Source organism: Calypte anna, chromosome 3, assembly GCF_003957555.1.
Source record: "Calypte anna isolate BGI_N300 chromosome 3, bCalAnn1_v1.p, whole genome shotgun sequence".
In the NCBI taxonomy this organism is placed as follows: domain Eukaryota; kingdom Metazoa; phylum Chordata; class Aves; order Apodiformes; family Trochilidae; genus Calypte; species Calypte anna.
The window spans coordinates 87,426,196-87,447,822 of NC_044246.1; the positions used below are offsets into that span (position 1 = coordinate 87,426,196).

Genomic DNA, 21,627 nt, shown 5'->3' on the forward strand with positions numbered 1-21,627 from the left:
TATCAATGAGATGTTCAAATTTCACTCCATTCCAATTTCACTTTCCAAATTTCTGTTTCAGAATCCAATTCTATATAACGGTTCCAGTGTTTTGTCCAAAATATGCTAGAAAATTATTTTTTTAACGGAAGCCTTTTTATTATTGCTTATGAAGGAAAACAAAATTATCTTAGGAGTACTTATGGGTTCAGCTCCCCTTTCCTAGTCTTATTAAGACCCACTTCCTTTAATAGTTTCCTTGAGATGGCTTATATAGCTGCCTAAGACCAGTGGTGTGCTTTTTTCAGGCTGTCTCATGAGTCCAAGATTTAGTGAATTCCCCAGCTTTGTCACGAGGCAGCTGGTGCTGCCCCACTACTCTTGGGTTCAGTTCATCTTGATACTTGCTTGGGTTTCTGGCTGCCTACTAGTGCTGTACTCAGGACTACAAGAAAATTAAGTGCCAAGCAGAAGGAAGGAGCTACAGAAAAGTACAAATAACTTGTCCCTTCTCCCTTTGTCAACACTCCTGGTTTCAACAAGCAGCAATGAGGAGAGAGAACTGGAAATTAATTGTTTCTTGTTTTATCTCCATGTTCTCAACATTTCTTCTTAGGTGCTACTATCTCCTGATTTACCTGAGACAGATGGTGGACACAGCATGGGCAAGCAGGCAGAGTGGAGGTAGAAGAAGACAAGGCTGATAACATAAGGAGTGATATTCCATATGTTCATTAATGGGGCTAAAACAATTGTTTAATATTGGTTCTTTAATCTTGCTCTGGTTTATGGAAACTGCCCACATGCATGTGATTTTGCAGCTTCCCTCCACCACCACTAAAGAAAACGACACACTGTCTATTTTTGCCTCTGTCTCTTACACAGAGGAACAGAAACACATCAAAAGATAAATATGATTGCTGACTAGCTGCAGCATCCATCAGCAGGTTTGAACTGGTAGTGAAAAGTCCTGATCTTCCCTTTTTTAGTTATAATGATGAACTTCCAAAAAAGGAAGTTAAATATATGCCAAGACTTTCAAACACCTAGTGATTTACTGAGAATCCCATTAAAAGTGAACAAATTTCAACCATCTGTGTAACGTGGTAGCAATGGCCATACAAGAGCAGACCAAGGATCTATATAAGCTGTTTTCTTGCTTTTTACAGTGGTAAATGGCAGCTTTCTAAGGAAGAGTAGAAAGAGGCATGCATATAGGGATGCTTCTTTTGTAATTCTTCCCCAGCCTTCAGCATTTGGATGTCCATAAGCAAAAATGAGATCTTTCCCTAACAGAACTATACTGACATTTCTTCCGATAATTTAATTTTTTTTTACCTCTCACTTTCTGTGACAAGAATTTCTAACTTCCTGCAGAAAAAGTATTGCTTAGTATTAATTTGTATTCATAGTAGCCACTATTTGATGTCCTTTAGTTACTCTACAAGAAGTATGAGTGAATAAATTTATCATTTCCTCATCTCATTCTCTAATCCACTCCTGATTTTAAAAGCTTCTATTGTACATAAGCACATTTGAATCTTTTCCATACTGATATATCTTCTTTATTTAATCATTCTTCATATAGAAATGTTTTCCTGCCTTTGACTGCCTCCATAATTTATTCTCTGTGCACAATTATCTGTTCACCCCTTTTGTCACTGATGTTTGTATTTGAATAAATCTGACAGTTCTATGGTCTTGCTAATGAAAATTACTATAAACATTGTCCTATAATGTTCTCAGTATAAGCATGCAGGAAATAGTTAGACCAAACAAACAAACAAACAAAAGTTTCTCATTTGAAGTAAACTCTTTTATTATAAATTTATTGTATCTGTTAGACTTTATCTAACTCAGTCCTGAAATTTCTCAGTCTTAAGGATCACAACTGTTCTTTTAAATAGAGCCTTCTAAAAACAGTCTCACATTTGAATTTCTGTAAATTTTTTGGTTGTGTATAAGTTGTTCACGTGAGTTCTAAAATGTTCTGTTCAATAAAGGCATCATTGCAGCAAGCTTTTAGCAGCATTTTTCAGCTTTTGCATGTACTTCATCACATCAAAAGACATAATCAATAATACCATGGAATGAAATGCGAATTTTTTCATAAAGAGAAACACCTTATATTACTAACATAATTTTAATCTAAGGAATTAGCCAATTGGTCTGGTAATTGTTCATTTTTTAAAAGGTTGCTGTTTCCAAAATATCACCTCACTTAAGATTTACTTTCACCTACAGCAGTGTGTATGTTTAACCCGATGTTTCCACTTTATCATGGCTTACTGACACAGTGAAATTCATAGTCATAGTACACTTAGTTTCCCATTGATGGGCCACAAAACTTAAATCTTACCTGTTGTGCATCTTCCCATTTCTCTTTGTTTTCTTCATCTAAGAGGTTACTAATGATTTGAAAGAAGTTCTGAAAAATCAATTAAATAAAAGACAAAGTAAAATTACTTTCAATGTCATATCCTTAAAATGAAATAAAGCAAGCTTTCCTTTCTCTATTACAGATGTTGGTCTACAGCCTGTTTTCTGTCAGTGGGAGAGATAAAAAACCAATATATTAGACTAATAAAAGGGCACATACATTTTATGTTCACTTCTGGACATACAACCAGGTTTCCTACTGCTGCTTTGTATATAAAAAAGAAACATTTTAAACTAGCTAAACTTCTATATGTGGCAGTGTTCTATTTTCAAATTGCTCTCATTTCAGAACCCAGACAACTATAAATTTTGTAAATAAAGTATATTGAGAAAAAAATTAGGCTCAATGTCACTAGTTTCTATTTGAAACATGAAAACTAACCCTGATGACAATAAGGAGGGCATACAATGGTATTTCATTGATAAATGCTCTGTCAAATCAGGTGCATCTTACTTTTAAAAAGTTACATTTTCCTCTTCAATTTAGTAATTGCAATAGAAAAAGAATAAAGAATTTATGTTCCTTTAACTTTAAACTGTTATTTTTAAAATCTGATTCTCCTATTGATTTAACTGTAAAATAAAATAAAACAAAACAAAAGCCAGAGCATTTATCCTTCAAATAACACATTTTCAAAATCACTTTCTTCCAAGTGTTTGTGAAGATCTCTCCTTGCTAGGTTTGTGTGCTCTCTCTATCAATTTGTATTCCAGACTTTTTCATCTTTGAAAGCTAGGAATCTGTGCAGTTTGTTCTTCTCAGCTATCACTTTTTGTTTAGAATGCCAATTTTGTCTACAGCCTGTCAACTATAATTTATCTGTTCCTTCATAAAAGTACATTTAGTTTCCACTGACCTCAGCTGAAGAATGCAATTAGGAACCTCACAACTTCTAAAAAAAACAAGTACAATACAAACCACAGGGCCCTATTTTAACTTGGATTAATTGGTCATTTCTTCACCAGGACTTACTTTTTATCCATTTTGTGGAGGGTAAATAGGGTGCAGATAATGTTTAAGTAAGAAGTAACTTTAACTCACTATACACTAAAGTAAATAGCATTAAACAGCACAGTGACTGAAACGAGAGCAGAAATAATTTCCAAGCTGTGGATACCGTGGCTGTGCTTGAAATACATTTAATTTCAAAATATGAGATCTTGCAGACATTTTAGAAGTCTCACAGCCATATAAATAAAATGCACGACATGAAATGGAATCAAATAGAACTTTGAAAACTGTTTTTATGTGAAAACAATTTTTACATGAAAACTATTTTTACATAAAAACATAGTTATCAGTTTCAGCTACTCATAACACTGACTACTTGGCAAGTGAGATCTTTCGTTGCCTCATCATTAGGAAGTCAATTATGCTAGCCATAAAAATGTCACAGATAAAAATTGCTTTAAGTTGACAAATTTAATATAGAGGTGACTGACACTTTAGTGAACAGCAAAATAGTAATTAATTAATTAATTAGCAATGTTAAATAATAATAGTAAACATCTTTAAATCAATTAGAGTAACATTAATGGGGGCACAATTCTTCTCTCGTTGAAGTCAGTAGCAAAATATCCATAAGCTTCACTAACAAAAAAAATTTGTGAAAAGAAAAAAGGAAATGCCTCATGAAGCTCCCCTGAAAATTACAGGTATGCATTGGGACAGGATGATGGAGATTAAAGACAGGACCATGTTCTCATGCTCTGATCCAATTTGCAGTGATACAGAAGGGAAATTTTGAGTCAGGATGAAGATAAGGAAAAATAAATATATAGCCAGATGCTGCTTATGTACCAAGACTACATCTCATCTCTTTCAGGTATTCAGTACCAAAATAAACCATATTGAAAAAAGTTACATTTAGTATTCATTACAATGGATTTGCCAGTTAAACCATGTCAGGAAATCATAATTGTATAAATGCAAATTCAGCCAGGAAAGTTGTACAGATTTATTGGTTCCCCAATTAAATAAGCTATACTAGCCAAAACAGTTTCCTGGCACTATAATCACATCTACTCCAGGATATTATGATTTTGGCAAAGACTTTTAGTAGGTAGAGTCAGCCTTAGGGGGATTTTGCCTGAGGAAAACATTTTTGAGAGGATGATACCTCTGTGCTCAACAGCATGGAGCTCAGTGTGGGATAATTTATCATACTAAGGATCTGGTTCAAAGTTAGTTTTGCACTACATTGCAGACACTGATTCCTCTGCAGAATCAAAGCTTTGGTTGCAAATGTATGCGTGTCTCTGTAATGAGATCTACCTGAGGGTAGCCTAGATTGCCTGCAAAACACTCAGGATATATAAATGTTTCTTGTAGATGATAAATTGCATGCATTTGCTAATAATGTAGTTTTTCATTAAATCTTATGTTTATTTCAGTTACATGAAAGCATTAAAATGACCAATAACTGAAAGAAGTATATGTGAGAAGTTTATAAATAACCCCAGTCTCAAGCACAAGTAAAAGATGAACATAATTAATTTCATATGTACTTGTCAATAAAGTATAAATTATGTATATGAACCCAGTGACAAGAATATATTGCTTCTTGAGATCCTTTTTTTCTCTAATTCTCTCTCTAGTAGATGTAATATTTATGATAAGAGTGGAGACTGAGATATATAAAGATCTTTAAACAGAGAGATGATTAAATGGCATTGCTGCTTCAATAATGAGTAGGTATGAGATGCCCTAGAAAAATGAGACAGCAGAATAGTGGTTAACAAATCTTTCACCTACTTTAACTATTCTCTCACTCACAGCATTAAAGATGAAAGAAGAAATATTGCCCTTTAGTAAAATGATTGACAATTATGAAGGCTAAATTTTAGAAGCATTATGGATCTGATCTGATGGTATTACTGCAGTAAACACTGGACCTCCTTGTAGAATCAAGCTCCTTTCTTTCATGGCAGGGCTTATGAATTAGTGAACTGGCCACTACAGAAAACATTGTGAAGGCCAGAGCTGAAATTTGAACTCTTTTATTTTTGTCCAGACTCTTCTGAGGATAATGCCTGTTACAGTCAGCAATGGACAGTTATGTTTTCCTAATTTAATTTCCTTCCTTTCAATCTTTTTGTTCTGTAATACAATGACTGCAGTTCTCTGTTCCAGTCCAAGTTCTTTGACCCTCTCTGCAGGAATAAAGCTGCCATAAATCCTTTTATACAGCTAGAGAAGAATTCCTTCCTGGGAGGAATTAATGGATAGCCTTAAGTCACCTCTGCTTTTGGACCTCAGCATAGGGATTGTGTGTGTGGGAGGGGAAGGTGGAGGGGAAAAAAAGCATTGGGCAATCTTGTTAATCCCTGATTGACAGTAATGGTCCCTATGGTTGATATAAAGATATAAATGGGATTATACTGCTCTAACATCTTTGGAGAGAAACTTTATTTCCTGTTAGTTGCTGCATCAAGCGACTGTGCAACTCTTTTTGCAATCCTGTCCTTAAAAGTAGCTCCTTTCTGGTTATTCTCTCTTTAGAAGGTAGTTCAAGCACTCATTGAATAGTTCTGGAAAGTGTCCCAAAATGTTGCTTAAATTATGCTTATTAGATTTCTAAGTATCTTCCTCTTAGCAGTCTTCTTACACAAGTAATACTACAGTGACTATCTCGTAGCTTCAGTGTCCCTGCACAGTCTATTTTAAAGTAATTCCCATATTAAGGGAAAAACCTGGCTTGTAGACTAATTAAATGACTCTTCTGCTATCTCTGCTGCTGTATTCCTCCTTTCAGTCATAGTTGCAGGATCCCTTCCATATAGTTTAACTGCCTCATACATTGTTATTTTCCTTCTGACACCATGTAACCAATGCATTCATAAATATTGTTGCACAAAAGGTTAAAATATGCAAAAAGAAAAAGTCATACAATAAATAATTTGGCACTAGAAGTGCATATTTTAGAAGCTTTGTTTTGCTCTTGGCATCTGTCTGCCTAAACAAGTGGCACTTTCTATGCAGTATATCAGGTAGTGACATCTTTGTTTTGAGTAATTAGCCTGATATTTTCAAATTGAGCTCACTTTTCTGTTCATTCTTTTTGTTATGGAGTTTCTGAATCACAGCCTTTGCACCATTCATGAATATTAATACTAGACATAAGCCAGAGATTGTAGACAGTAGAGGAACCATCCAGATGGATGGAATGTATAAGAAACAAATATATTCAGTTATACACTTTTCCTTTCTCAGTTTTAATGGAGCTAAAAGTGTTTGTATGGACTTTTAAAAATACTGTTACCCATAATTCGTAATCTACTTTTATGACATCATGGGAAATGATAAATTACGACTTTCAGGGATTTTAAACCTCACTCGAGTTTTCCTGAAAATGGCTTTAAAACAAAAAAAAACAACACCTAATTTTACTCTTTATTGCTAAAAATATAATGGAATTAAAACATGACACAGAGATTCGTCAGAAAGAATAATCTCAGTGTATCTGTAGAAATTTGTTTCACTTTCACCTTTTTGTAACATAGAATCATAAAATGTCTTAGGTTGGAAGGACCCTAAAGATCGTCTACTCCAACCTCCCTGCTGTGGGCAGGGACACCTCTCATCTAGGAAAGGTTGCTCAAAGCCTCAATATATGAACAGTTCCCCAGGGTATGGCAACACGTGACATATGTTTGCGTATGAGCTTTTGGTATTTACGCAACTAAATCCTCAAATACAGTTATTTCTTTGGTTTGAGGAATCTTTCCCTATTTCCTTCACAGAATGTTTTACCAATTTTTGCCTTTTCTCATTTCCTCACTTCAAAATGATAAATCAAAGTTTATTAAATAGCACTCATCATTTTGCCAATTTCTGAGAGGTTTCTGAGAGGTTACTACTCCACAGTCCTGAAGGGAACATAACTTTTTGGCACTGTTGTTAGCGCCAAAATTCACTTTAATGTACATTAACTGCAAACAAGCTGATCTCATAAGCCCATGAACAAAGTTACTTGTGCCAAGAAATTTTTCAAGGCTGGGTCTACCACAGATTTCTGTAGTGCCTGGGAACCATCAAGAAGTCATTCCGGGATGTCAGACTATTGAATACATGAAAAAATTTCATAAAATAGCACGCAGTTTAACCCTAAAATGTACTGAAAGTAGGAAAAAATACTGGCTCTTACAGATTTTTTAAAAAAGGATTGTCCAGACAAAGTACTTTTTGAAAAGTATTTTGTTCAAAAAGTTTAGAAAGTGTTACTTTCAGCTGGCAATTGTGTGACAAAACAATAAATGTGTTTGGGGTTTTTTTGTGGAAAGTCATTTTTCCTTGTGCTAAGAAAACTGAAGATATAATGGAAAGCTCTTTAAAATTTAAAACTCCAAAAATTGTCTTATCCAAGGTACCCCATGGATATATTCCAGTGAGTATTTATAATCCATGCTTTCTTTTAAACAAACACATACATATGACCTGCATTTAATACATTCATTATTAATTTATGAATGATCATGAAACTCTTTTTTATAAATAATATACGTATCTACCTTCTTAGAATTCTTTCTCAGTCCATGTACAGTGTTTGAAAAGTGTAAAATTCTCAGATATAGATGAAAGCAATATCCTTATCTGGAAGTCCTGTGAAATATTTATTTTAAAGAACATTACACAATGAACTGTTCAGCCCATTATGTAGAAAGAATGATAGTCTTTTTATCTTTGATAGTATTTTAATTGGCTTCTTGCACAAGAAGAGTTAATCTACAATGTGAAATACAGAATTCATATCAAATCTACTATCTATTATTCCCATGAACTTTTAATGAGCTTTATTTATTTGAACTGAAGAAGCAATGCCAGAATTATATAACTAAGTGTTGTGGATGGATTTTTGAACTGAAATGAACTGGAACAAATAAGACTAGTGAATTGCTTTGTGGAAAAAAAAAAAAAAAAAACCACCAAGATATCCTTATCAATCAAATCAAACCTTGGAAGAGAAAAATACCAAAAATGTTAAAAAAAGAAAGGATTTTACATTTTTCATCTGCTAGGTTATTCTGGATATTTCTCTCATCAAATGTAGCTGAGTCTTTTCATACTTTACATTTGGATCTTAGTTCCATGTGAATAATCTTTATGTCTGTTATTCATAAGATTTAGTTTCCTTGGTGGGTTAAGTAGGTGATACGCAGCACACTGACAGAAATCCATCATGCTAAACATTACCCTCCCAGTGTTTTTCTTACCTGTACCCCATCAGATGCAGGTATATAACTTGCTCTTTTAAAAGTGTCTGTAACATTTCTGAGAATTTCCACAGAAATAAGAAGATCTCCTGCATAAAAGTTTTTCCTCTGAGTTAGATCCAATAGTGTCTTGGTTACTTGAGACATGCCATCACCAGCCAACATCCTCTGTCCCTTAGCAAGGTGCTCTTTGATCTGTACCAGAAGAACAAAATGAGTATCAGAACCTACTTCACTGAAAACACAAAAAAAGGCATGAAAATTCTAAACACAGCAAAAAGTCTTAATTATTAAAGCTAATATAATATTAAATACTAATGCTATTATAAAAAGTTTACCCTCCTAAAGAAAAAAAAAGTACACTGATGATTAAATTAATATTTTTATCAAAGAATTTGTGTGGAAAGATTCTAAAATTTTCATGTGTAATGCATTTCCTTCTCTTTGAACAGCAATAATTTCTCAATATCCATGTTTTCAGAGGAACTTCATAGGATGGACTGTGCGGTTAATCTACTGCCATGTTGTAGCAAGGAACTGGTCTTCCTGAAAGGAATAGATGTACAACCACTGTTGCCACTCATTAAACAATTAGTGGGAGGTGTCTGTGCCCATTCAGGGGGATTAGAACCAGATGTTCTTTAAGGTCTCTTTCGACCCAAAACATTCTATGATTCTATAATCTAGTTTACTACAAGGAAGTACAGTCTTCATCTCTGCCAGTCCAGCTTGGATAATCAACACAAGAGTGATGGATTAGGAGGCAAATTATTATGGTTCTCTCCTCTGTACACTAATAACACAAAGATGGTCAATCTGAACAGTCCTGTTTGTTTTTTCCAGAAATGCAAATTAAATTATGAACTACTTCTGTGTATTGGCCAAGAGAGGATACGTCAGTGGTAGCTCTCACAGTAGGTCTGTATAAGGCACCCTGTAAAAGCAATCTAAAACAGATAAGCTGGTAGAAGCATCTGCCTGATAAGAAGCTGAACTTGTGGATCTGATAAATTCTTAAAGGTGACTCAGCATTTCAGGAAGATGCAAAGACATAAGAAAGATGTCAGAGGACCTGCCAAGGCTGAAGAAGAGTGCATGGTTTAAACTACCTGGTTTTAAATACACATATCAATTTATGTGTGCAAGCACAAGTTCTTCCAAACTGAAACTAAATTAAAGAAAAGATAAATTACCTGACAGATCTCACTCTAAGCAGGAGCTAAAGGGAAAATTCTGTGCAATTGGCAATCAAAATACTGACGCTATCTCTTAAATTTATCTTCTCTTGCTTTTTAACTTGGCCTTATTACATATAGAAGGAAGGGGGACTAATGTAACATAATTTGGTGGTGCAGTGGAAGGAAGAGCACAAAGATACCTTTTGCCACTTCCAGACCTCCCCAGCACAAGTCCCCATCATGGAATTGGGGGCTTTCATTTAAAAAAAAAAATAACCAAAAAACCACAAACAAGAAGGCCAGAATATGTAGTAAAATAGAACAGTGATTAGAAGATTGAAAGTAATTTTAATAAAAGAGATTTAAAAAATGCAATCATTCCCTGGCATAAACAATCTAAATACTTTTTTTCATGTTTCTTGAATCATACTTTGGTTACATTCTCAACCAGTTTTGAGATTAAAAAAATACATGTAACACAGCTGGGGCTGGATAAAGTGGCTACTTCACATTATGTCTATGGGCTTTAAGTCCTCCCTGTAGCAGCAGGGGATTATTATAGACCACCACGGGCTTGCTCAGACTCTAGAAATGGTTAAGACTTGACAGAACATCTGCCTGCTGCAGCATGCATAAAGAATGAATCTATGATATACTATGAGTAAAGAGGTACAAGCATAATTTTTCAATCAAATACTTTCAACAAAAATTTAATTGAGGAGAACTGAGGTGGTTGTGGGTGTTTTTTTTAAGAAATACTTCCGCAGGAAGACCTCAGTCTTCAGAACATTTTAATAAGTAAATAGACAGGAAACTTCATTGCAGAATTCTTTTTGTGCAGTTTCTATTCATTTTAGAAAGTAGTTTTGAAAGTTTCTGGCAGGAAAATAATAGTGGTGTAAAAGGTGTGGGGATGGAAGAAAATTCATTTGAATAAACTTGGGGATCTCATATTGTATACATAACGATATGATCCACTTTCTTTGGAACAAACAAAAGGAAACAAGAACTTGATTTGTTATTTTTTCTGTGAAAGGTTCCCTTTTGCCTCATCTGCTTGCAAGCTGTGTCTGGTTAGCAAACTAAAAGAGCATCAGCCAGCACATTAAGAGAGAACAGTAGAACTTCTGAAAGAACTTGTCCAACTGCTCATTGACCCCAGACCATATTTCCAGATTTTGAGGATTGACAATATTTGGTGTGCCTTTAGTCAAGACCAAAAGATATACAACGTAAAAGACAGTCCATAAAGCTGAACTCTCAAATCTAACGTGCACTATGGGAAAGGGCATCACACAACTTGAAGGCAGAGTTGAGGAGAGGACATAGAGATTCTTCTAATTCCAGTCATAACAGCAAAGTGATCAGCCCTCATTAAAGCTCTGCTGTGCTCTTAAGCTTATATAAAACACTTCTAGGAAAGCTGTCAAGCTGTATGTTGTTTTTGTCTTGTATTATTTTGCTTCCTTTTGTTCCATCTGTATGTCTGTTCCCCCGTTTGTTTTCTTCCATGCTCATGCTAGACTTTAACTCACATTTTAAAGATGGCAGGGGTCAATTTGTTGTTGGTTTTGGACCACCCATAGCACACAGCAGTCTTTGTCTCAGCTGTTCTTGGAATGTAAATAATAAATTGAAAAGCTAGTTTTTTAGGCTTTTGAAGAAGTAAAGCTCTGTTTTCACTGAGAAATTTTACAGATCTCTAGCAGCAGAAGTAAGAGCTGTAGTATACCCTTATGTGCTTTCAGCAAGACATTTTGCTTGCATTTGGACACAATGATAAAAAGGGTCTAGCAAGTGTCTACAATGCCACCAGACTAAACTGCTACATCTACTTCAGAAGTAAGCATTTTTGTGATGCAGTTGGTTTAAAGTGCCTCAAAATCATCTGGCTGTCAAATTAAAGCTCAGTTTGGAAGTGTTTTTCAAAAACATACCCAGAAAACAGCTTCCCAACACCAGTACCCTTCCTCCCTTGGACCACCCCACTTGTTAACAGCCTAGTGAGCACCTTTCCTTCACCTTCACAAGCTCCAACCCAGAAACTCCTTTTGCCTGATCCCTCCCTACTCCTCCATGCCCACACTGCTTTCAGCTACTGGAGCAGAACATTTAGAAGTAGTGTAACAAAAAAGAAGGTTGAAATGTGTTTAGGTAAGGAAGGTGGGCAAAAGTTAGAGTTAATTAGTAGAAATTTTTGCCTACTGACTATCAAGCAATGTGTAGAGCAGGGTAAGCAGCCTCTTTATTATCACTTTATTGCATGATATATTTTTTTGATGTAAGACAGCCGACAGATCCTAAAGACAACTTTAAAATCAAATGCCCTTTACTCAGTTGATATAAATTTGTGCAACCCAAATAAAGCCAGTGAGTAGTATGAGTTGAAGGTAGCTGGATTACTTACACAGTTACCACACGAATCTTTCAGTGTGAAAATACAGAATATTCTCATCAGTAGTTACTACAATATCTTTCGCATCATACTGCTTATCTTCTATGCTATGGTCACTGTCATACTATGTACTGTCCAAGAAAGATATTTTGGTCACCACTGTAGGTCCTTCTAGTTCTCTTTGAAGGTCATTTTTTAGTGATCTTGCAGGCAGGCTCATTAAAAATAAAGTTTATGAGCCGAGAGATAGTGAAATGAAGCAGCTGTTAAAGTGATACTTCAGTTGTCAGCCCAATCTCTAGCTGCCTGCACCTATATGTCTGCATACTTGAAAAATTACTGAAATGTTTAACTGGACTTAGACTCAGAGTCCAACTGTCTTTGTGCCTTGATTTGTCAGGAGTATGATGTGATAAAAATGCCTCTTTACAAAGACAGAGCTTCTAGCCCTCTGGCACTGTAATACAAATTTATTACTGCAAAATAATTACTATAAACCTAATAGCTAGACATTGTTTAAAAGGACAGAAAACAATGAACCCTGAAGAAACCTATAAAACACTGAAGAGAATGATTTAATTTGAAGAGTAACTACACCATCATCCTTTTTTCATTATTTTTTAAGATGATGTTGGATTCATGGCAATGTATTACTAATGATGTCATAAATACATTTTATGGTAGTGGGGACTGTAAGAACCCAAACTGGGAAGCCTTATATAAAAGTGAAGAAAGATAGTTTGAAATCAAAATATAACCTGAAATTGCACATTATCTGCAAACCACTTTATATTGTACCTTCACAACTAAACACTGGTATTTTGTAAAATATTTTTTCAGAATGCTTTTAAGATGCAGAACAGGAAGGAATACTCACATCACCCACAGTAGCCACCTGATTTACACAACTGAATTGCAAAAGTAAAATAGAGAACAACCTAGAGCATCAGAAAGCTTAGCCTGAATGCTCTGAATCATAGAATCATAGGAATGTTTAGGTTGGAAGAGACCTTAAAGATCACCTAATTAGTTACAACCCCCCCTACCATAATTTACCCCAACCAGAAATGTCCAAGTATACAGAGTGCCCTGAATCTAAACTTTTACTTTCCTGTGTTTATCTACTGTCACAGTGTGCAATTTGCTGCATCAAGTTTCTGCAGATATTGTGCCTAAGTCTGCCTCTATGAACTTGGCTGGAATCACTGCAGCCCTGTGCTATGAGGTACTTGATTCTAAATTTACATGGATGAAAAGAAAAGTTATTATTGTTTCACTGTATACAAAGTTGTCCTACTTTCATATACTTCTCAATTACCTCAGGCAAAAATATTCCTCAAAACAGTGATTTGTTTCTAAAGAAAAACAGCAATTAACCACAGACAGTCCTGTGCTGTTCTGCTCAGGCAAACTGAATCTCTGCACAGATGCCAAAGAAATTGTATATATGATGATGTGTACTGGAGAAAAAGACAGCTCAGAGGGATACTTGCTTTTTTTTTTTTTAACTTCTTTCTCTATCCTCTTTCACAGGAAGACTTCTATTATGTTCAAGAGATTAAATCAAGAGATTTTTTTGCCACTTTAATCCACTGCATAGTTCTTTTAACATCATCATCATCATCAATATTGGCACTTACTCTAGTACTTAAAATATAACCACAAAACAGGTGACAAAGAAAGTAATTATAAAGTTTCAGTATTTTGATTTCTGCATGGATATAACAAAGTATCTTAAGAGATATTTTGAATGGATGACACTTCAAGAAATGGATCTAGGGATAAGAATTGAATAATTCTTAAGCAGATAACTCCCTCTGGGTGGTGGGTTCGTTATTTTTATTTGTTTTTTTTTCTTCTAATCACTGTGTTTGTTCACCAGGATTTCTATCATTATATAAAGTATTGCTTTTAAATATTCCAGTTATCTGTGACTGAATCCTGATCACGTTGGCATGCTGTGTGAGAGATCTTGTTGTTATTGTTGTTTTGTTTTTTTAACCAGAGGGCATGTCTTCAAGATTTGTGTTATCTATGTATAATGCAACATGACAAGAGCAAGAATTGAGAGGAAAAAGAAAATGAGGACTCTTAGAGATTTGTTTTCATTCTGTGACAGACATAACATAGCTTGGGGTAAAGTTAGTCTCCTGGTTGTCCATACTGACCTAAGTATGACACAAAGGGACATATTCTGAAGGAGTAGTCTTCTTTTTTATAGTACATGGTCATTCAGTAAGTTTGTGTGCCTAAAACATAAGGCTCTGATTAACTGCTTCAATTTATATGTTTATTTGATTTTAACCAATGTCTGTATTTATTTAAATTGTTTCGATACAGTCATGCCAATAATACACCCTCTTCTTCTCAGGGAACACCAAAATGGTTTCTTCAAGCAAAGATGAAGTAATGGAAAAAAACAAAACATGGGAATGACTTTAAGTGTAAGATGCTGTGCAGTAGCTCCCAAGCCACGTTCCTGAAGTCATTCTGTATCTGTGTTGGAGTCAATGTTCCTGCAGTTCTGGTAGACTTTAAGGGAACATTAGATTAATTATTTCTTTACAGAGTTCCTAAATGTCCTCCATCTCTTGTTTTTCCTCTGGCCATACCCTAAACCAGACACAGACAGATGATTATGTATGTTGAGCTGATAGTGGGAGCTTTTATTCGGCTGACTATTAAAAAATAGATACTCAAAAGCAGAAAGGAAGAAAAGCAATTTATCCAGTTGAAGTAAGTTGTGATTTGCTTATGCAGAATAGCAGGCAAATGTTTTCTCCCACTACACAGCATCTCTAAGATTGGGGTGCCTGTATATGTTGATGAGATCAAGCACTAAAACTTGATGTGATGGAGAAAGTACCAAAGCAGGTTTAAACAGGTTTCACTCTCCTGATCCTAATGTTGTTGTTTCTGCTGCTCATACAGACAGTTATGAAGAAAGCAGCCATTCACCTGGGATGCAGCAGTCTCCTTCTAGCCTACATACTTCATATGAGTAGCTGAAGTATGGGATTATTTGCCCTCTTTGGCAAAGTGTGTATTAATTTAGAAAAAGTGAAGCAGATCTGTTAGGAGACTGAAAGTCATACCAACTTCATAACACGGTGTTAAAAGCACTCAAAAAAAGACAATAATTTGGTCCAGGCAATGAGTTTGGAAGGAAGGAGCAGGCAGAGCTTTCTCACAACCAAATGAGTGTCCTCACCATCAAGCAAACAGCAACACTGAAATAATTACTTTTTTTCCAGTTTTAATCTTCTCTCATGCAGAATGAGAAAATGTTAGCAAGGCAGGGGAAAACTGTTGCCTGCCACAATTTCTTGAACCATTTCTTTCTGATGAGAGAGAAGAGTTTGCTATCCTCCTGTCAAGATACAAAGGAGACAAAAAAGAGCTGACTCCTGCAGTTGCTGAGCTTACAAAGGAGGCAAGGCAAAGAAAGCAGATCATTTACTGATGTAACTTCTCTGCCTCTCAAAGGCTGCAAAGGTGAAGATGATACCAATATAAAGAAAAAGGTAGAACAAAAATGTTGTTATTGAAGCCTGTACATTCAAATCTACAAAACTAAGCCTGGCTCCTGTACTTTGCAGCTATATAAAAAGAAATGAAGCATTAAACTGGCAAGAAAGGAGCAGTAATTTTTAAGATGAAGCCTTTCATTCCTCAGAATACAGCAGTCATTTCACTGAGTCCATGGACAAGCTGATACACTACCCTTGTAATATAATTTGGAAAAACAGAATAATCTCTAATGAGCTGCAGCTGAGGAAATAATCATTCACCTCAGGATTCTTTTTACCAGATTATATTTTAGCCAAGTACTTGCAAAATTGTGAATAATGCTGCTGTGGAAAAAGGGGAAACAAAATTAATGTATGAACCAGAAGCAGCAGAAATGCATTTCTATGGCTATATCACCAGTTTGATATGCAAAGATTCACCTGCAAAAGTTCCCATACTCCTTTATAAGTGCTAATATCTTGACACTAGTTTGATGTTTCATATGCAGATTTTTCCTTCCTAACTTTCAAGAGTTATGAACCTTTTCATTTTTCCAGCTTTTTTCTGATAGAAAGAACTGCATGTTTGATTTAGGTTTTATATCACTCAAATTGGCACAAATTAGTACCCTGTTTTTACTGAAGCAACTAAATGAAGAATTTCATCAGGTTTGAAAACTGTGCTACATGGAGCTTTGTTAGTAGAGATTCTCTGGATATACTGGAGATGACCTTCAGAAACCAAGTGTCTTGGTGACTTCAGTCTTCCTCATTATTCATGAGAGTAATGCAAATCTCTTCCGAAGTAGTGTCCAAAATCCATTTACAGGAAGTCTCACTTTAGGCAAACTGTTATTCCAGTTTGTGGGGCAGCAGTGATAGATTACAAATATTTTTTAAGCAGTTCCCTCACAAAATTATCTTCTTTTTATTTTCTCGTTCAATAAATCCTGTCACTTAAAATGCATGTATAACAGAAATAGCCCTATATAAAAAATTATTTCTCCATTTACACAAAACCAGTTTCTAACATTCTGTGGTAAAATCTTATTCATTAATGGTCTTAATTCAAAATGGTCATACAGTCTTTAGATATTACTTTCATAAAGATTTAATAAGCTATGAAAACTTATTGGTCTTCCACACCAAGATATTTTAATTTAATTTTCTGCATTTTTGATTGAAGTCTTTTGTTTCTTGCATTTGTGGTTTTGCTTTTTTTTTTTTTGGAGGGGCTGGGAAAGGGGGTGAGTAGTTTCTTTGCTTTGATCTGTTTGGTTGGTTGGGGTTTTTTTGTTTTGTTTTTCTAACTTGGCTATCATTTGTAGATGTATTTTGAATAGATGATGATCTTTACCTATGTGTCTCAGACATAGTTTTTCATACAAAGGTTGATGCAGGATATTCCTAATGTTGGGTTCCTGCTTCTTTGTCTTCTTGCATAACAAATTTGATAGGCTTCAAGAGAGTGTAAAAATGAACAAAACCTTTATTTGAGGAATTTCAGTAACTCTTTTTTTTTTTTTTTCTTCTCAGAGACCATCTGTGATAAGCCTGTGGGCTCATAATCTATTCTCAGTCCAGCCAGTCACATCCAATCATAGTACAAATATTTGAGTTCTTATGCTCAGGAAACATCTTACCCTGTTAATCCACATGAGTAAATAAAAAAAAAAAAAAAAGGAAAAAAAAATCAATCAGTTACAACCCACTTGAGGTGTGCTGACTGAAACCTTCAAGAATATAAGAGTACAAATTAAAAAAAAAAAAGTCTTGTAAAATGCATTCTCCATTGAACTAATTTTTACACTGAGGACTAGATGTCCCCCTATGAGAGAGATTCTAGCTCAAGAGGAGGTCATGCAGGCAGTTATGCCAATTAGTCATGATGGTTTCTTTCAAGAATTAACACTTAGAAAGCAATAAAGACCAAACTAGAAATTAGATATTGCCTTACATGCTACCCAGTTGCTGCACTAAGAATAAGTAATAGCTTGCTAGCATACACTTGAAAATGTAGAAAGGAAATAAATGTGAAAGACTAAGTCCTAAGTTTGGTCTATCTCAAAGTATCAGCTACACAGTCCAGTTGGCTAGATAGTGGCAGCCAAACTATGTACATGAGGCAGTTTGCAATCTCTCACAGTGATGCTAAACCTCACTTGACAGTGTATTTGGTCAGTAGACTTGTGTAATATCTGATACACTTATAAAATTTCAGTTATGCAGAATAATGCTTTATCTATCTTTTATGAAAACAAATCTTGGGAAATACTAGTCCAAATGGCCAATAGAAAGCCATTTTAGGTAAAATAATTAGGCGGATGATTTTCCACTTCCAGATTAAAAGAAGATCATAAGCAATGAGTAAAATACTTCATAATACTGCACTGTCTAAATTTAGGTCATTAGTTCATCGTCTAATCTGCTTTTCTATGTATAGAAGTTCATGAAGCTACCGACACACACTCTTTAAAGAGATTAAAGTATGCTAGTTAGGAGTCCAGTTTTCAGAAAATGAAACTATTTGCCTAAGGCAGAAAGAGACAATATGCTTTAACAAGGCTCAAAATTTCAGCTATAGCAGTAATTCATTAGGTAAAATGGTCTGAAAACCCAAACTATGTCTGTTCCACATTAGGGGAAAACCCTCCATATGCTGAGGATATAATCTGGATTTAGAGAAACCAGGGAAACTTCTCACTCTTAGCTGAAATCTGGTGATCACTGTGTGACAAAGAACTAGCCAGAATGAACTGAAGAATGGATATGCCCTGCCACTAGATCTTACTCAACCTTGTGACTTCATCTCCATACATAGTAAAACAGATACTTGAGAGACTTGGTTCGCTGCTATCTCCTCTTTCTCAAGAACACATTTCACAAATTATATAATTTGTATAATTGGGAAAAGAGTTCCTTCTTAGATGCAAAGATACTGATAATGGTCCTGAAACACCATGCTTAACTCGAATAATTATCCTAATGTGAATCTGCATGTACTGCAGACACAGTAGGGCAATATATATAAAAAAAAAATAATCAAAAGAATTATAGGTAATCTGTGATCTTTTTTCTGTCCAGCAAGTTATCGCTTGATCCCTTAAGTCAGGATTCTAGAAGACAAAGCGTACCTATTTATCTTTTTGAATGTTTCACCCATAGTGCTTTAGTAACAATAAACCCAATTAAGTTCTTTAGGTATTACTATTAGAACTAACCAAACAGTTTCCCAAGGGTTTATGTCATGGATTTTGGCATTTTTGTTTCTTAATTTGTTCAGTGAATAATTTTTCACATAAGTCAACCAGCTGTATAAACTGGTCAAGCAGTATTTGTTGAATGCTTTTGATGACTGATTTGTACCAAATGTTGGATAAATTATTCATGACTAATTGGATACATTATTCAAAGAGATACAATAATCATCCCTAGCTTTAAAAAGGACATATTCCATAGCACACAAGGTAAAATAAACTAATGAAATACAGGCTGCATGTTTGTGGTACAGCTGAAGTGCATCATCCTCTTAACTGCTTTTATTCAAGCTCCTACACATGAATTGTGTAGGGCACTGTGCCCTCGAAAGATGCAAGCTGACTGCCAATCTCTACTCCACAAGCCAAACTGTTCCCTTTCACTCTTTCATCATGTTCCAGTGTATAGTCTCTTCAGAGGCCCAGTAATTATTATATCTCTTAGCATGCCAGGGATTTTCTGTGTTGGCATATGAAGAGGTAGGAACATTAATTCAAGACTGGGAATTACTGTGAAACTATTGTAACAGAATATTAAGCACAATATTGATCTATGTATCAAAATGTGGTCCACATATGAGGTAGTAATTCTGCCTGGTACATTCTGTAGGTGGCTGGAAAAAGAACTAAATTATTCATCGTACTTGGGGTTATGAGCAAAATATATTATGTTTTGCATTATGAGTGCAATTCTAACTTTACTGACGCAAATAGACTTCCAGTTAGCTTTTGAGATTAAAAGACAGTTCCATGTTAGCATGATATACACAAGTACCATATTGGTCTACATACAAATCTTGAGTCAAGCTGAAGAAAATGCAGCACTAGCTAGGTTTGTTACTTTAATACTACTTTTTTAAGGGTTGAAACTTGTCCTATGTTATTTCCACAGAAATTGTAGACTCTTTGGAACTTAATCAGCTGTGGTTCTGTGATAAAATTCTACACTGTATACAGCGTAGAATTCTGGCTGAATGTAGACAATTGCTGAAAACCTGTGTATCATTTGCATGAAAAGTTTATATCTAAGAAGTTTTAGAGTAGAATTCTATGAATTAACTTTTCTGGCTTGCTGCCTTGTGTGAATTTGCAATTTTCTGGAGTCATGGGAGTCATGAATCATAGAATTGTGGAACTGTTGAGATTAGAAGGAACCTCTGGAGGTCATCTGGTCCATCCTTCCATCTGAAACCCGTTCACGCAGAATGGGCTGCCCAGGAGCACGTCCAGATGGCTCTGGAATGTCTCCAGGGATGGAGACTCCACAATATCTCCCTAGGCAAACTGGGTGAGTGCACAGTCACCTTCAGATTGAAAAAGTGTTTTCTGATGTTCAGACAGTACTTCCTGCATTTCAGTTTGTCTTCATTGCATCTTGTCCTGGCACTGTGCACTGCTGAAAAGAGCCTGGCTCTGTCCTCCTCTCTCTTCCAGTACTTGTATACATCGTTAAAATCTCACCTAGCTGACTCTTCTCCACGCCTAACAGCTCCAGCTCTCTCAGCTCCTCCTCACAGGAAAGATGCTCCAGTCCCTTAATCATTGTAGTGGCCCTTTGCTGGACTTGCTCCAATATCATAACCCTCTTGTACTGGGGATCCCAGAATTGTACACATACTCCATGTGTGGCCTCACCCATGGACAAATGCAGTCCTCACTTTCTCTACTTACAGTCCAAGCTGCCCAAATGTAAGGTGCTTTTACTACATGAATAGTAAATACACATAAGTAAAACAGCCACTGGAATGTTACCTAATGCTGAGGCCAATGAGCACAGACAGCTTGTATCCCTCATGCTAAGCTCTCTTCCACTCCTCTTTCTCAGAAAACAATGGGTTTACTGCCTGCTCAGAATGGCCTCTCTGCCATGCCTTCCTGTAAAGGATGCTAGGCATTGTCTGGGAGAGTGCTTACTGGCAAGATCATAAATCACGTCAGGCACTATGCTAACATGTAAACAATAAACACTTTAGATGACTTCAAGCACAGCGTCTAAGCTTGGGCAATCACCCTGCTTACTTTATTTACTAAAATAACTGTCAGCTTCCAGTCCAGAACCTGCGTAGCCAAGTTAGCAGGGTCTGTAGTCCAGGCAGTATTGTCTGGCTTCCAGCATATGAAATACTTCAACAGTATTCACTTGGGCACACCAGCATATGAACTCAACAGCATAACTTGGGGAATAGTTCTGGACCATACGTGGTTTCTTCGGAGGTCAAAGAGACAAGGATCTGTCTCTATTCCTCTGGGTGGGCATGTATGTCAACAGCTTTGCATCAACTTCAGAAACATCATTTTTGAAGACTATACACCTACTTTTGTTTTATGTATATCAGATAAGAAATGAAAATGATTCACCTCAGGCTCAAGTTATATTAGAGTATTCACAGAACTGAGTGACACCTCTCACTACTGCTGGTCTGAGATGGTAAAATAACATAATTGGTAAGTTAAGTACACTGAAGCATCTCATTAATGCTTTCATAAGCCCACATATTTGTTATGGCAACACCCTCTGTCAGCATCTTCCTTATAAAGCCCTATTTTCAGGGATTTATAGAGCTGACATATGTATCGTGGGGGGACAAGCCTACACTTGCAGGGCAATGACCGGATAGGTCTTTACCTCTGTTTTCTATGGTTCTTTAAATATGCTG

The 21,627-nt window shown here is 35.7% G+C and overlaps 1 protein-coding gene across 1 annotated transcript in view; it reads right to left on the bottom strand.

The window, feature by feature from the left end:
- ADGRB3 (adhesion G protein-coupled receptor B3) overlaps nucleotides 1-21,627 on the bottom strand; it is a 430,423-nt gene that overhangs the window by 206,174 nt on the left and 202,622 nt on the right. Inside the window, exons 10-11 of the mRNA XM_008502299.2 lie at nucleotides 8,632-8,826; nucleotides 2,339-2,407 (exon numbers count right to left, since the gene is read on the bottom strand). Coding sequence (XP_008500521.1) covers nucleotides 2,339-2,407; nucleotides 8,632-8,826 — 264 coding nt within the window. The remainder of the gene's footprint in view (nucleotides 1-2,338; nucleotides 2,408-8,631; nucleotides 8,827-21,627) is intronic.